Source organism: Pectinophora gossypiella, chromosome 3 (assembly GCF_024362695.1).
Source record: "Pectinophora gossypiella chromosome 3, ilPecGoss1.1, whole genome shotgun sequence".
Lineage (NCBI taxonomy): Eukaryota > Metazoa > Arthropoda > Insecta > Lepidoptera > Gelechiidae > Pectinophora > Pectinophora gossypiella.
The window spans coordinates 10,033,430-10,048,219 of NC_065406.1; the positions used below are offsets into that span (position 1 = coordinate 10,033,430).

A 14,790-nucleotide genomic window follows, 5' to 3' on the forward strand; every position below is an offset into this window, starting at 1 on the left:
CTTCGCTGTCATACTCGGTAGGTAGATAAATGAAAATAAATCTTTTAATTAAAAAAGGTTTATTGGAAAAATGGGAAGGACAGTTCATCGATCGTTAACAAATGGCACTAATCAAAGAGTAACAACTTTCTCCTCCAACGCTCGCTGTCACCTTTTTTAAATTACAATTCTTAAGTTGTTATCCATTAAGTAATGGTGTTTTGTTAATGTGCTTCATAAGTCAATAGTTAGCATATCTGTAGAACGTAAGTTATTTTTCTTTCAGATAATAATCCGATTATTCTTATTCACACTTTTTTACTGTTTATCTTTTTCTAATCATGCCGCAACAACACTTTACAGAACAACAATCCAAAATAACATCATATTCTCACAAGCAACGCCTTAACAACAATTTATCCAATGGAATGGCTGACTTAGTAACATTTATCAAATTCTTTTTCGCGACGACACATATTTTTCTTTGAAGATTGCTGATTAGAGATTTCTAGTTAACATGATCTTAGAGACTCAGTATCGTTGTGCACTTATCTAAAGTTTTAAAGAATTAATAATAATTAATTGTTTAAAGTAAGACACTACCAGGTAGATTTTATAAATTTGGAAGTCTTTATTGGGGTAGTAGTGTGTGTGCGGGCTAAGTGGCGCGCGCGCAGACCAGGCCCAACCAGGGCGGGCAGCTGGCGGCCACCGGCTCCGCGGGCAAGACGTGTCACTTCTTCGTGCGGTCTAACAGTTTTTTCTGAAATAATTTTATTATTCAATAAATTAAGCACTAAATACAATAAAAACTACTAGTTACGCTGTGATTTTTCATTGTACACATAACTCTAGGCAATATATAAACCTACTCTAAAGTGTATTTTCACGATAGCGGAGCGGAGCCCAGACAAGCACAAGCAATGCACAAGAAGGGAGAGATAGAGTTTTTTATCTCGCTTTCTCACACGCTGTGATTGGTCAATGCCTCTCGTTTGTTGGAAACTCACCATTGGACCCAGCCCCAGCACGCGTGCAGCGCCCAATGTGTTCACAAACCGCTCTAAAAAACCAAATAACACCGACTTACTTTGGCAAGATCGACGCCAATCTCACTGAGCCGCTTGTGCTGGTACGTGAGCGGCTGGTGCAGCTTGGCGTCCCCACGCTTGTAGAAGTCGCTGTAGTCGAGCCGGAACGCCAGCGTCTGCAGCGACACCTCCTCGTGCAGCGCCAGCTTCAGGATCAGCGTCGTTACGTGACCCCTGGCCAACACAAAAACAGAACAAATGGACAAAAGAACCACCATCCGCGGCCTAAATATAATCGTGAATAAAATTTACACATCAAATGTAGTAAGGTAATCATAATCTTCTTAGCGATTAGAAAAATGTAGAATGTGAATAGCGGATGAAGATACAATTCGGTGATACGGCTCACCACCCATCACGTTGGTCTAACAGAAAGCTCGGTGAGGCCTGGATACTTAGATCATCTTACGTTGGTCGTGAGTCGTGAGCTTATGATGATAAATAAGTATTGTAGTAGTTCGTTTGGGACAGCCGGCCGACACTGTTTGAGAGTTGCAACTGAAAATATATATATCGAACGGCCTCCGTGGTCCAGTGTTTTGAGCATTGGGCTCACGATCCGGAGGTCCCGGGTTGAAATCCCGGTGGGGACACATCACGAAAATCACCTTGTGATCCTTAGTTTGGTTATAGGACATTACAGGCTGTTCACCTGATTGTCCGAAAGAAAGAAGATCCGTGCTTCGGAAGACACGTTAAGCCGTTGGTCCCGGTTACTACTTACTGATGTAAGTTAGTAGTTGTTACATGGGCCTTGGGCGGCTCAATAGTAGTCCTGACACCAAGGTTGATGTGGTTGGTAATCCACCTCACAACCCACACGATAGAAGAAGAACTGAAAATATTGGCGTAGCAGAAAGATATGTTCACTGGAGTTTTATAGGCTAAGGATGAGATTGAATAATCTTATAATACCTGTAGGAGCGGGTCCAAACGTTCAAGTCAGCTCTCCGGCTGGCCAGGAATTGCAGAAAGATCTTCCGTTTCTCCTTGTCACGCGTTTCGTCCGCTGCTGTGAACGCGTATTCACCTGCCACAAAATATAAATTAACATAACAGCTGTGTATCATCTGAAAACAAACAGTACAGACTTTACTACTGTCGTTTGAATTTCGAATTATTGCCGTTTTCGTGTAGTTTTGAGTTTAAAGCGTTTTAGATAAACGTGCGCGAAATTTTTATAAACTGCCACAGCAACGGATCAACCTCATTTTAAAATAAATCATTCCGATCTGTGCTTTGTAATCGTTGCAGACACGTAATTCCCGGCCGTGTTGTTTTGATTGTAAGCAGTGATTCATGATTTTATGCTTACTTTTGAATGTTCTTACAGCTGGTGCGATACATGTGCGGGATTATATGAAAAAAGTGTTTTTTTTTTTCGAACAATATATTAGATCAGTTAGTTCTCGTTGACAGAGAAATCAATTTTGCTGATCATATTGTCTCTTAACTCTATCACTCAAAGCGAGATAACATAATAAAAGAACACCAAGAGTCATCATCATCAGCCCATTAACGTCCCCACTGCTGGGGCACGGGCCTTCCCTATGGATGGATAGGGAGATCAGGCCTTAAACCACCACGCGGGCCCGGTGCGGATTGGTGGTTATTAACGACTGCTAATGCAGCCGGGACCAACGGCTTAACGTGCCTTCCGAAGCACGAACTAAGAGCTAAGATTTAAGATATTTTCAGGTTGCCAAAACCGGGACTATGGACTATAGCTATTCCATTTTTCTGTTACCCCGTGGCTGGATCTGCCAGTTCCGTACCTCTGGCGAGCCTCTCTGCCTTGAGTTGTTCAATGTCGTCGCGGCGCTCCAGCTCGGACACGATGCCCGCGTGCAGCGTGGCCTCGAAGTGTCGCAGCGCCAGGATCTCGTTCAACACGTTGCCTAGGTACGACTGCAGCTCCTGTGCAATGTACATAACACAACATAGCATTTACGCTTGTATCCTTGAGGGTAGGCAGAGGTGGATAATTTATATACCCACACTTCGCCAGCTGTGTAAAAGTAATGTACAGATAAGTTTGTGTAATCTTGCCCTAATTAAGAGCATCAAGAAACTCTTGTTAATTTTTAGCTACCGTAGATGTGACTGGATATTTTATTCAGATATCGCGCATTATAAATGTATTGGTACATTTTGCGATCGAAGAGAAGTATCTCGACAACCTAACCAAATCAGTATGAGTCCAATCCCTCGTTCAATTACGGCATCTGTTCAACAGCGGCGTGACGCACGAAAAATTGTGCGTTCAAAGGTTCGGTGCGGTGAGTTGCCGGGTCTCCTTGAACAAAGCTTAAATCTGTTTCGGGTAAAAAGGCTTGTACCCAGCAGATTGACGTTAAAACTGTAATAATAAAGTAAAATAAAGTTTACGATGAATATTAACGAATTAAATGTTCAACCTGCGTGGAATGGTGTATCATAGCGTGTATGGAGTGCCTGTCGAGCGCGGCGTGGTGCAGGCGCAGCAGCGTGTCCAGGTCGCTCCTGTCGGCCGCGGCGGCCAGCAGCTCGGCCCAGGCGGGCTCCGCGCCCACGCTCGACGCCTCCTGCAGTGCGCCGCACAGCCGCAGCGCCTCGGCGCGGAGGCAGGACACGCGGCGCATCAGGTTGAATACCTCTGTATGCAGGGGATAGTGACATCGTAACGAAAACTTTGAAGGATGATTCAGACCATGATTCTGAGTAGACTTCAAATGGAATTTTCCGTAGCAAAAGTATGCAACTGAAAATAATTTAAAAAATCACCAATATTTTCCATGACCTTTTCAACAGGAAATTCCACATGAATCATGCAAAAAAAAAACAAGAATCATGCTCTAAATCATCCCCCTCAGTATTCGTTACGATGTCACTAAGCGGTTCATATTATAATTTTGTTATTCTTAACGTTTCGATGGCACGTCATAGAAAGGACTAAAGTGGAAATGATTACGACACACACCTTATAAATGATTATATACTTATTAAAGATCAAAATTCTATTTTAGTTGAATGTAAATGTAAAAAAATAAGATCTTATATTTCACATTATATAATAATAATAATAATTTATTACATAGAAGCTTTACAAGTATTTAAAAACTTGAGTTAAACTTACATACAAACAAGCTTGTGAACTACATTATAAGTAAAAGGCTGAAATGTTAATGTCATGGTAACTGACCAGGCATGTACTTGAGCCGCTTGTGCAGTATGGCGTGCTCGCGCCAGGCGTCGTGCAGCCCGTGTTCGATGCGCTTGACGCGCCACAGCTGCGTGAACAGCGCGCGGTAGCGCGCGCCGCACGTGGCCGGGAACAGCGTGCCCAGCGGCCCGTCCACGCGGTACTGCAGCGCGAACACGTCCCAGCCGCAGTCGTCGCGCCCGTCGCCTGTACGATACACATACTTCCTTATTCTTATCTACCTGTCCTCCTAAGGCCGAGATTTCCAGACACACTAGTTAAACGACGGGGTTTGGGTTTTAAAGACTTACGACTATATAGGACTCATTGGTGGCTCAGTCTCGATGTCGTCTTACGTTATCAATTCCGTGCGAATTTTCTGAAGTTACAAGGGGACTTGAAGGGATTGCATTACCGAATCATACGCAGTTTTATCCTGTCTAACTATAGCAGTTCTTAGTGCGCTTGTTGACGTCGTAACGAGTCTGAAAGATGTGAAAGAGTTTTCCACGGCACGATTTGTACAAACCCTGGTACATTGTAGGACACTCACAGTTGGGGTAGAGGTTGACGTGCAGACGGGCCAACACGTGCGGCGGCTCGTACTGCGCGTTGGTGGCGCGCACGGCCGCCTCCAGCGTGCACGTCAGGTTGTGCACGTACAGCTGCGACGCCGGCTTGTTCAGCTCCTCTCTGCAAACAATATACCACGTTGGACACTCTAACCGGCGTACCTTATTTCGACTCTTGTAGTAGAAACGCGAGACAATACTCATGCGTACAGAGTAGGACGGATGGCTTTCCACCAAAGCGGAGAGGAGAGGAGACGTGCAGAATCGACGAATCACACAGAAACCGAGAGAAAAGACCGTAGTGCCTCTGAGTATGTATGTGTATACTGACTGCAGCAGCGTCATGAGATGGTGCACGAAGTCCCCCTGCGCCAGCAGCAGGTAGCGGCGGTGCGCGGCCAGGTGGTCCAGCAGGTGGTGGTGCGACGTGAGCGCCGCCAGCAGGCGCGCCGACGCCGCGCCGTGCGCGCGCCGCACGCCCGCGGACAGCGCCTCCGACTCCCACCACGCCGAGCCCGGCTCCGACGTGTCTGTGCCTGGTGGGGCACCGATAAAGTCTTTTTGTTAAAGAATAAAAAAACTAGATTGAAGACGTTGGCGAGCGCGTTCATTTTCCTAAAGAAAATAATGTGCGACGTGGAGCAGGCATATGAAGTTGAGTACACAGAAGAATAACAAACGACGTAAGCCCCGCCCCCTTTTGTGATGTCATAGGCCGGCCTGTCTACATCGGGGTTACATTCACACACAAAACCACTTTATCATTGTTGTACTTTTTTAGCTTATGTGAATAAACGATTCATTAGCAGATCCACGTTTTGGCCCGAATTACTACTTATGTGGTTCCACAAGCGTTGCACTTACTGGTGGGCTTGAGTAGATCATGCAGATGGTGCGCGTGGTCGCTGGGCGCGGGCTCGTCGGCGCACGCCTCGCGCATGAACACCACGCTCTTGCCCGTGGCCAGGATCTGCGCCGCCTGCTCGCGGGACATGAACGACGGGACCATCCACTCCCTATACGATGTTCAACAGAGATATATATATATATATATATAGCTATTTTAATAGTTTGCCAAATTTCAAATCACCCCAATTGACCCAAGAAAGTGTAGATGGATTGTGTGAAGGAGGATATGTGTGTAAAAGGTTTTGAGACGACTGACAGATTTGGATGGAAGAGGAATACATGTTGTGCCGACTCCACTTAGAGTAGGATCCTCCTGTAGGGCCAACATGCGCAACGTGATATAATTTTGTCGTTTTTCGATTGGTGCTAACGTGTGTATGTCGTTGTCAAAATCACGTGGCACGCATGTTAGGGAAAAAAACAAACTTATTGATTTCGACAAAATTTGCTGCCTTTTTATAATTTATAGCAGATGACCAACAGTACGATATTGCGGAAATGAAGCGGACAGACCGTACGAATTTCTTACTTTGCATTTATTATTATAGAACTGTGTTTACTATATTGGACTTTGCAACTCATACTTCGCAATTTGTAAATTCCGTATCGTCCGTCCGTTTCAATTCCTTTTAAATAGACACGCGCAGCAATAAGTAAATACATACAACCAAAAGCAACTATTTCTAAATATAACTTTCATACCTCACTCTGAATTTATCGTGCCACATCCTGTCTATAGGAACGCCACTCCTGCTCTCTATGAAGAATTCATTGAAAGGATCGTCGATTTCTCCTGCACAGTCAAATAAAAATATTAGTAGTGCAGGTAGTTTAGAAAGTATTAAGGCTGTGTGTGAGGTGTTTACACACTACAGCGGGCCTAGCACCGTAAGCACGCGACTCTTTCTCGCCGCGACACAGATCATCTGTCTCTTTCTGTGCAGTACCGTGAGAGAGTGACGGGTGACGTATGTCGAGGCGAGAAAAGAGTCGCGCGCTTACGGTGCTAAGACCGCAGGTAAGTTTGCGGAGCGGTAGACATGCGGAATCAACCAATTACAGCGCGTGAGAGAGCGAGAGAACACGCCCTGTCGTTCTCTCCCTAGCGGTGATCGGTCGATACCTGCACATCCGCTCCGGTGACAACGCTGTATTGACGAGTGACAACAGTGATCAAATAAAGAGACGGTATACAAGAAAATAGATCTCACCATGTAGCAGCCACCGCGTCAACATGAGCAGCAGCGGGTACGTGAGCGCGGTGAGCAGCCGACGCGCCAGCATGGCCACGCGCTCGTCGCCGTGACGCACGAACCGGTGCACGCATGACGCTAATTCACCGCCTTCAAAACGAACATTCCTTATTAATATCTCTATTCATAGTTCGTTGATAATCACGTAACAATCAGGAATTTTAAAAATATATATATGTCAGAATTAGTTCGGAATATAGAAGAGAAATTGATTGAATCAAAAACTAACATGAAGTTACAACACTTCCGTCATGAAGTTGCAACCCTCCGACGACAGGTGGCGTATGCGCAGAGCGGAGTGAAATCGAGACAGTCACTACAGAGGCGTGTCGAGTGGACGTGTACTGATCGTTCGAGTCGAGCAGTCTATCGCGAACTATCATCGTGAACGAATGTGTAGAGTAGTTACGATTGGAACGCGGAATGCTAAAGACGCTCACCTTTTATATTTATTACTCCATATGGGGTAAGCGGAAAGAGATTTTTTTTTTATCACACCTTTATTATGCGTTATGACGCGTCATGTCATGAGTACGGACGGGTGGCTCATCGACGATTACAATGAAGTAACAGCACCGTAGTCAGTCACTGCCTGCCAGTTACGATAGGAACGCTGAGCGTTGGTGGGTTCAGACGTCACTTCGGCCACTTCAATGTTTATAGGGGCTAACGTAATTTTTAGTTTAAAACCTCTTAAACTAATGCCGTCCTTCACATACAATACGTGCAAGAAAGAGATGGAGGAGGTGTCTAAATTACCATTAGAATCCATGAAAATATTTGCAGAAACCATGTCCATGTGCAAATTAACTTTCATGGTAAATAATGTGCAATGAGCATTTCACCTTTTTTATGATGAGCGGCATGAGCGATGTTGGCGAGCCAAGTGAGGCGGTGTAGCGGCTCCAGCGCCCAAACGCATACTCGACGCAGTGTGCCCGCACCACCATCACCGTCGCACGCCTAAAAGGCACATTATTTATATTACCATACGAGCATTATTGATTTTTATAGTAGGTCATGGGAAAGTGTAGTTATTAAAAACTCACCTGATCTTGCAGCAATGCGACACTACGATAGTACTCTGTTAACTCGTCCCTGATCGATGCTATGAGCCCCTCGCCCATCAAACCTAAAAAACAGGCGTGACGTAAGTACCTCAAACATAATAACTAATTAAAAATATATAAAAAAACGAAAAATTCTCCCTACTCTTCTCTTCACATTTACCTTGTGGTACGAGGCCAGAGGCAGGATCGATGAACTCTTTGAGTCGGTCGTGTAATACACCGAGATGCGCCACTCTCGCGTAAAGCGCCTGCATGGGTCGCGGCCCCGCGCCTGCGCCGCGCGCCTTCACGCCCATCGCTGCTAGCACTGCGTCGCGCACGCAAGCGCTCTCGTTCGGCCGATCTGTAATAAACATGAACCTAAAAGCTCCACCAATGGAATAACTTTATTTTTAATTTATCTTCGCTAAAACAAAACAACACTTTAAAAAATGTTTATGGTTTTAATTGAACTTAACAGAATAGTAAATTATGAACAATGTTTGTTATGTATGGGTATACTAGTAAAAATTTACCAGTAGACTGCAAGACTATAGCAACATTGCTGTTGTTAGAAGGCAGGCTTTGTTCCGAGCCCTTCTGCTTGGGGGTGCTGCCACCCCAACTGACAGTGCCAAATGTCTGCTTGCTGGAGCTGGAAGTGGTACCAGACGAGCCTGTGGTGCCCGATGAACCAGTTATGGATTTCTGAAACAAATTTCTTTTATTTATAATGCATTGGAATTTATAACAGAAATATGCAGTCATTGGAGTAAAATTAGGGTTTGTAATTGCCTCTGATTTGTAAATACAATTACTAAATACTATCTTGAACATTTCTTTTTGTAAAAAGAATAAAGAATATTTATTTTATACTTACTACCCTAGTCTAGTAAAAAGATTAGAATAAAAAATATTTCATAATAAACTTACATTTACAGCAAAGAAAGGTGTAGGGAAGAGCTGGTGGGTTGATTCAGAATGCTGAGGGCCCTCAGATAGAGCCAGCAGTAGAGCCAACACTGACACCCTCTGCTTCAAGATAAACTGAAAAATTTTATAAACACAGGTAATCAGCAGCATGTTGGGCTTTTTGTTATATATACATATATGCTTGGTATATCTATGCTGTTTATTGAGGTAATGATGAATACAAATCTGTAGCAGTGTTAGATGAAGCTTTACAAATGCTTTTAAATGTACAACATAGTTCCAAGGCTTTTATAAATAATCTTTTTCAATTTATATATATATATATTAGTAAAGGATTGGGACATTGGACTTCAGAAAGGATATATATGTATTTGCTTAAAATACAATAAATAACAATATCACATAATTGCCACATTTTTTTGACTTACAGAGTTCTTCAATTTAGCGTAGCACTCATTAAATTTATCTGCGTCTCTGGAGGACATGTTAGACAATCGGGACTGTATCTTCTGGCACAGCAGCTTCTCATCCTGCACTGATCGGCTCTTCTCTGCTGTAGATGATAAGTACGAAACTGCCAGTTCATATGCACCATCTGTAAAAAATACCCTTTCATTTAAACAACTGAGGTTGATTCTATCCTACAAAGTTGTTATGACTTTAAGCAGCTAATGAAATGGCACCCTGTCATTGGGCAGGTTCAATCTAGCCATAAAATCGTACTTTCCTGTAAGCACCAAGTACAATTATACCTTTTTTATATTTAAAAATTAGGTCCTTAAAGTAATCTTGGAAGTTACTCATAAAAGAATCTGAAAGGTACTCCTAATATAATTTATAAAACACAACAAAATCTTGATAAAATCTGTAATGACAGCAAAATTTACAAATTTTCATTTGATTGAAAGACTTCATTTAGACATAAGTAATATTTATATTGACATTGGTTGGAACCTAACGTGAAACGGAGGAAATAAATCTAACCTGGATCCGTGGATAGTCCCACGCACAATTTATGAAGTAGCCCGGCAATATTATTAGCAGACTGATCCATTTTATAACTTGATTCACTTATAAGACTGAAGAAAACACAAATAAAGTCCTGTGAGTCACTATATAGATTCACGGAGCATTTTGTTAAGAGCCCTGTGGATTAATAGATTTTATAATTAATAACAACATTGCGTCCATCACGGGTAATTCTACAGGTTCTACGTTTTATGAATTCATTGAATATATTTTTGTTTTCTTCAATCCACCAAACCAACTTGTAACCGACTCGCCTTTTTGATGGCAGAACTGACATTGACAGTTTACTTTTTAAAAGATATGGTTGGCATTGGCACCCTGCCTGTCCCCTGATACTCTACCAGATTAGATATGTAGGATGGAGGGTATTAGGTGGCTATTAAAATCTTCATCATGTTTGTTTTGCATCTCTGCAAAATTGCATTGGTCTGTGCTTGTTTTACTTGATTGAACAATGTAGAAATACGAGACGAATCAATCAGCTAAGCCTAGGTGCCAAACCAAAAACTATAAAAAAACTTTGCTGTCAAATGTGGCTGGCTGTACTGTTTTCTTTTTCTTCTTTGTAAATTATTAGAATCTACGAGTTTTGATGTAATATTATTTGATGTTTTACCACAAAAGTATAAAAAATGAGTTTTTCTAGTGATGAAGTAAACTTTCTTGTTTACCGGTATCTACAAGAATCAGGTATAGTTCATTGAACTTGGAGACGCTATCACGCTGTCAGATCAAAATCACAAGCATTCCACTCAAATCCACAGCGAAATAGAACTAGTCATCAAAGATGTGTAATTCTTTTCAGGTTTTCATCACTCGGCATATACATTTGGTATAGAATCTCATATATCGCAAAGTAATATAAATGGCGCCCTTGTTCCACCGGCTGCCTTGTTGAATATATTACAGAAGGGCCTACAGTACACTGAAGCAGAGATTACTATTGGGGAAGATGGTAATACAGAAACCACTTGTAAGTACCTATTATTTAGAATGTTACATATTATTAGTTACTATTTCCTTATTTTTCTGCAGGTTCAGAAACAAGGCTGACAGAGAGCCTCAGTCTGATTGACGCGGTAACGCCAGATATTGTTGCGGCACGACAAAATGCCCACAATGCTCAAAAGCAAGCAATCAAGGCAGAACCAGGCTCTGGAGGTGAACAGAATGGTGTTGATGTAAGTGTTTTATTCTAATATAGTTTGTATATGGTTGTTAAAGTTTCTCGGGCAACACATTCATAGCAATGTATTATTATGAATAACTTGTCTGTTATACTTTAAGATCCATCATTCATTGCATTTCTTAGAATTCAACCTAGATGACTGACATTATAACTTTATTCTAAATAAAAAATCTTGTTGTATAGGGCACAACATGCACTCCCACAGCATCTGCATCTGGCGGGGCAGCTACACCTAGTGCACCAGAGACTATGGAAGTGGACCAGTCCATTGAAATACCAGCTAGTAAGGCAACAGTATTGAGGGGACATGAATCTGAAGTGTTCATTTGTGCATGGAATCCCAGCACAGACTTACTGGCTAGTGGGTCTGGTGACAGCACTGCAAGGTTTGAATTACTATTTTTTTACTGTACATTTTCATTCTCTTTTATACTATAATAATATTTATTTCGATCCTTTGTTACAGAATATGGGACATGTCAGATAACCCTGCCACTACACCTAATCAGTTAGTACTGAGGCACTGTATCCAAAAGGGTGGAGCAGAAGTGCCTAGCAACAAAGATGTCACATCATTAGACTGGAATGTATGTGATTTTCATATAGTCAATAGCCCATTTTAACACCATGAATAAGCAAGAAGTTTTGCATTATGTTTATCCTTTTTTTTGCAGTGTGATGGCAATCTGTTAGCAACTGGATCCTATGATGGATATGCCCGAATCTGGACAACTGATGGAACTCTAGCATCCACATTAGGTCAACACAAGGGTCCTATATTTGCATTGAAATGGAATAAGAGAGGAAATTACATTCTTAGTGCAGGGGTATGTAGAATAATCCTGTATCAGTATACAGGTATCTTATATGTGTTTTTTGTCTCTAGAACAAAAATATTTATCTGATTTTGAATTCCAGGTTGATAAAACTACGATTATTTGGGATGCAGCATCAGGACAGTGTAACCAACAATTCTCTTTCCACTCTGCGCCAGCCTTAGATGTGGACTGGCAAACTAACACATCATTTGCATCATGCTCTACTGACCAGTGCATTCATGTCTGCAGATTGAATGTTGACAAACCAATAAAGAGTTTCCAGGGACATACTGTAAGTTGAATAATGAATACTTAACATGAAAACGAATGACAAGCCTGGTACTACTAATACAGTTTTTATTTTTTAGAATGAAGTCAATGCTATCAAGTGGGATCCACAGGGACAACTGCTGGCATCATGCTCAGATGACATGACACTTAAAATTTGGTCTATGAAGCAAGACACATGTGTACATGACTTACAAGCTCATTCTAAGGAGATTTACACAATCAAATGGTCACCCACCGGACCAGGAACACAAAACCCTAACATGAACTTGATATTAGCAAGTGCATCTTTTGACTCAACTGTTCGCTTATGGGATGTGGAGAGAGGAGTATGCATTCACACTTTGACTAAGCACACAGAACCAGTATACAGTGTTGCTTTTTCACCTGATGGTAAATTCTTAGCCAGTGGTTCATTTGACAAATGTGTTCATATATGGTCCACTCAAACTGGAGGTTTGGTGCACTCTTACAAGGGCACAGGAGGCATATTTGAAGTGTGCTGGAATTCCCGCGGTACAAAAGTCGGCGCTAGTGCTAGTGATGGCAGTGTCTTTGTATTAGACTTACGTAAGTTGTAGGATTTGCTTAAATCATAGAATACAAAATAGCAATGTATTCTATGATTAATAGACTTTGCAATGCAAACAACTATGTGGTATCAGTTCAGTTAATCTATAAGAAATATGTATTTTTATATATACAAATGGTATTTCAGTTTTTCTTGACTGTAAAAGGTGGGTTATGTTTGTCTAATACAACAGTATGTGTATATTTGTTAAATTTTCAAATATTTTCCTAATTGAATAATATCTGTATGTACTTTTACTGTAAGGCACACTAGTGTCTATAATATTAAATATAAATAAATGTAACAACTGAGAAAATGTATAAACATGTATTGGCTCTTAGTTGTAAAGCATGTGAAAGTAGTGGCTTATCCAGAACTTTGTAAAAACATGAATTCCAAGTTAGGCAGGACTACAAGTTTCATAATATCCTTGTAATTCCGTGAATATGATAGTATTTATCAATTTATAGTAATTAACTTTTATTGATAATGTAGTGTTAATTTCCTTCATAATTAAAATTTATTATAAATTCTCTACTGAATTTCATTTACATAAATAAAACACAGTTTTATGACATTGGCCTCTTATATGCCAGCAAATCCTCATGTTTATACAGTGCATGTAACTTTTCATACATGTATTTGAAAAAATATAACAAATTATCATATTCTCCTATGTATGGTTTACAGTGTGGATGATTTTCAAAGTGTACTGGATAATGTAAAGTCAGAGGAGATGTATAGTTGTTGCTGCGGCCCCACGCACATAAATGTAGCTCAATCATTAGTTCATGTAAGGCTTCCACAGTTGAAAGGTACCATCGAGGACTACCTTTCTGATGACGCCAGAATTGGGATACCCTGTTTTGTAGCACTATCTTCGGTAGCTGTTGCAATTTTTCATCTGCATATATTCCTCTACTTTGGTTCCATGTACTATCTATTAACACTACCTGGTCAATAGGGAGCTCATTTACATGATATATTTCAACAGAACTGTTTTTAGGGAATATTTTGGTCATCAATGTTCCTACATTATATCCAGGAGGTAGTTCGGCAAGTCTGTTCTCTGCATAGGATATATTGCTTTGTTTACCAGTAAACAATTCTCTTACTGTTCTTGAATTGGTACCTGGATACAATAAAACAGTTCGGCCATCATTTTTATACTCTGGCACATCTGGATATGTGTAAATTTTAACATCTTCCGGAGCAAGGACTGCCGCATGTGCTGCTGTACTTTTACCATCAATTTCCCGCCGGTGCTTGATTATATCAACTTTAATTGGCAACTGGAAAGGGAATAAAAGGTGTGGTTAATGTTGAAGATTACGGAAGATCAAATTAATAAATATGAAATATACTTACTCTGCATTGAGGAAGATGTCCTTCGAGAGGCGAGACTGGAACAAAACATGTATAGCAAAAATACATTCGTGACTTCCCACACCGTGGACATGGGCTACGAGCAACTAACGCATTGAGAACTTGAGTATCATCTATAATTAATCCTTCGAAGGGTTTGTCATCCCTATTTCTAGCTTCGGGACTTTTAGGATTCATTATAATCTTATACCATGCTTTACACCAAAGAGTACTTCACACCATCTCACACAATGTGTGATGTCTGACTGATGTGATTCTTGTCATTCCGCTACTGTTTTTGTAGAAGAATGATAGAAAAATGCTTTGTAGAAAGAGATGTTACGCTATATTTACATATAAAAGAAAAGGAAAGCATTAAAATCATGTTCCTTTGTAGCTCTGTAAACACCTCTTCGGTAAAACATTTTCTTTTGACAGCTGTCATATTACAAAAGCTTTAGGCTTTTTATAGTGTACTCTCTGTAGTTTCATATTAAAAATAGTTATTTATTTGTTTTATTGTATCTATAACAATAATATAAATTACTTTATTGTCAACTAGT

The 14,790-nt window shown here is 41.0% G+C and overlaps 3 protein-coding genes across 4 annotated transcripts; 1 reads left to right on the forward strand and 2 right to left on the reverse strand.

The window, feature by feature from the left end:
• Positions 1 to 42: 42 nt before the first annotated feature.
• LOC126381964 (gamma-tubulin complex component 3 homolog) lies at positions 43 to 10,258 on the reverse strand. The gene is made up of 18 exons (XM_050031595.1): positions 9,952 to 10,258; positions 9,396 to 9,562; positions 8,968 to 9,081; positions 8,571 to 8,742; positions 8,216 to 8,398; positions 8,035 to 8,117; positions 7,831 to 7,948; positions 6,944 to 7,075; positions 6,435 to 6,525; positions 5,688 to 5,839; positions 5,155 to 5,359; positions 4,805 to 4,944; positions 4,252 to 4,458; positions 3,488 to 3,705; positions 2,846 to 2,987; positions 1,986 to 2,100; positions 1,070 to 1,244; positions 43 to 742 (listed from the first exon to the last, which is right to left on the reverse strand). The coding sequence occupies exons 1-18, from the start codon at positions 10,019 to 10,021 to the stop codon at positions 713 to 715; spliced, it is 2,514 nt and encodes an 837-aa protein (XP_049887552.1). The 5' UTR covers positions 10,022 to 10,258; the 3' UTR covers positions 43 to 712.
• Positions 10,259 to 10,506: 248 nt separating this feature from the next.
• On the forward strand, positions 10,507 to 13,395 carry LOC126382049 (F-box-like/WD repeat-containing protein TBL1X). Of its 2 annotated transcripts, none has more exons than XM_050031733.1 (8): positions 10,507 to 10,686; positions 10,802 to 10,969; positions 11,032 to 11,177; positions 11,369 to 11,571; positions 11,652 to 11,772; positions 11,860 to 12,012; positions 12,104 to 12,295; positions 12,372 to 13,395. In XM_050031733.1, exons 1-8 carry the CDS (start codon positions 10,629 to 10,631, stop codon positions 12,870 to 12,872), a joined length of 1,542 nt encoding a protein of 513 aa, XP_049887690.1. In that variant the 5' UTR covers positions 10,507 to 10,628; the 3' UTR covers positions 12,873 to 13,395. The 2 variants fall into 2 exon arrangements, with proteins under 2 accessions (XP_049887690.1, XP_049887691.1); XM_050031734.1 differs by having other exon boundaries at positions 10,508 to 10,686; positions 10,802 to 10,951.
• On the reverse strand, positions 13,168 to 14,503 carry LOC126382050 (tRNA-uridine aminocarboxypropyltransferase 1). The gene is made up of 2 exons (XM_050031735.1): positions 14,231 to 14,503; positions 13,168 to 14,154 (listed from the first exon to the last, which is right to left on the reverse strand). The coding sequence occupies exons 1-2, from the start codon at positions 14,423 to 14,425 to the stop codon at positions 13,432 to 13,434; spliced, it is 918 nt and encodes a 305-aa protein (XP_049887692.1). The 5' UTR covers positions 14,426 to 14,503; the 3' UTR covers positions 13,168 to 13,431.
• Positions 14,504 to 14,790: the final 287 nt, after the last annotated feature.

Coding starts and splice junctions, on each gene's coding strand:
- LOC126382050 (XM_050031735.1), bottom strand. CDS start 14,425: ATGAATCCTAAAAGTCCCGAAGCTAGAAATAGGGATGACAAACCCTTC. Junction 14,155..14,230: donor GACATCTTCCTCAATGCAGA/GTAAGTATATTT, acceptor TTCCCTTTCCAG/TTGCCAATTAAAGTTGATAT.
- LOC126382049 (XM_050031733.1), top strand. CDS start 10,629: ATGAGTTTTTCTAGTGATGAAGTAAACTTTCTTGTTTACCGGTATCTA. Junction 10,970..11,031: donor TGGTAATACAGAAACCACTT/GTAAGTACCTAT, acceptor ATTTTTCTGCAG/GTTCAGAAACAAGGCTGACA. Junction 11,178..11,368: donor GTGAACAGAATGGTGTTGAT/GTAAGTGTTTTA, acceptor CTTGTTGTATAG/GGCACAACATGCACTCCCAC.
- LOC126381964 (XM_050031595.1), bottom strand. CDS start 10,021: ATGGATCAGTCTGCTAATAATATTGCCGGGCTACTTCATAAATTGTGC. Junction 4,945..5,154: donor CATCTCATGACGCTGCTGCA/GTCAGTATACAC, acceptor TATTGTTTGCAG/AGAGGAGCTGAACAAGCCGG. Junction 743..1,069: donor TTGGCGTCGATCTTGCCAAA/GTAAGTCGGTGT, acceptor AAATTATTTCAG/AAAAAACTGTTAGACCGCAC.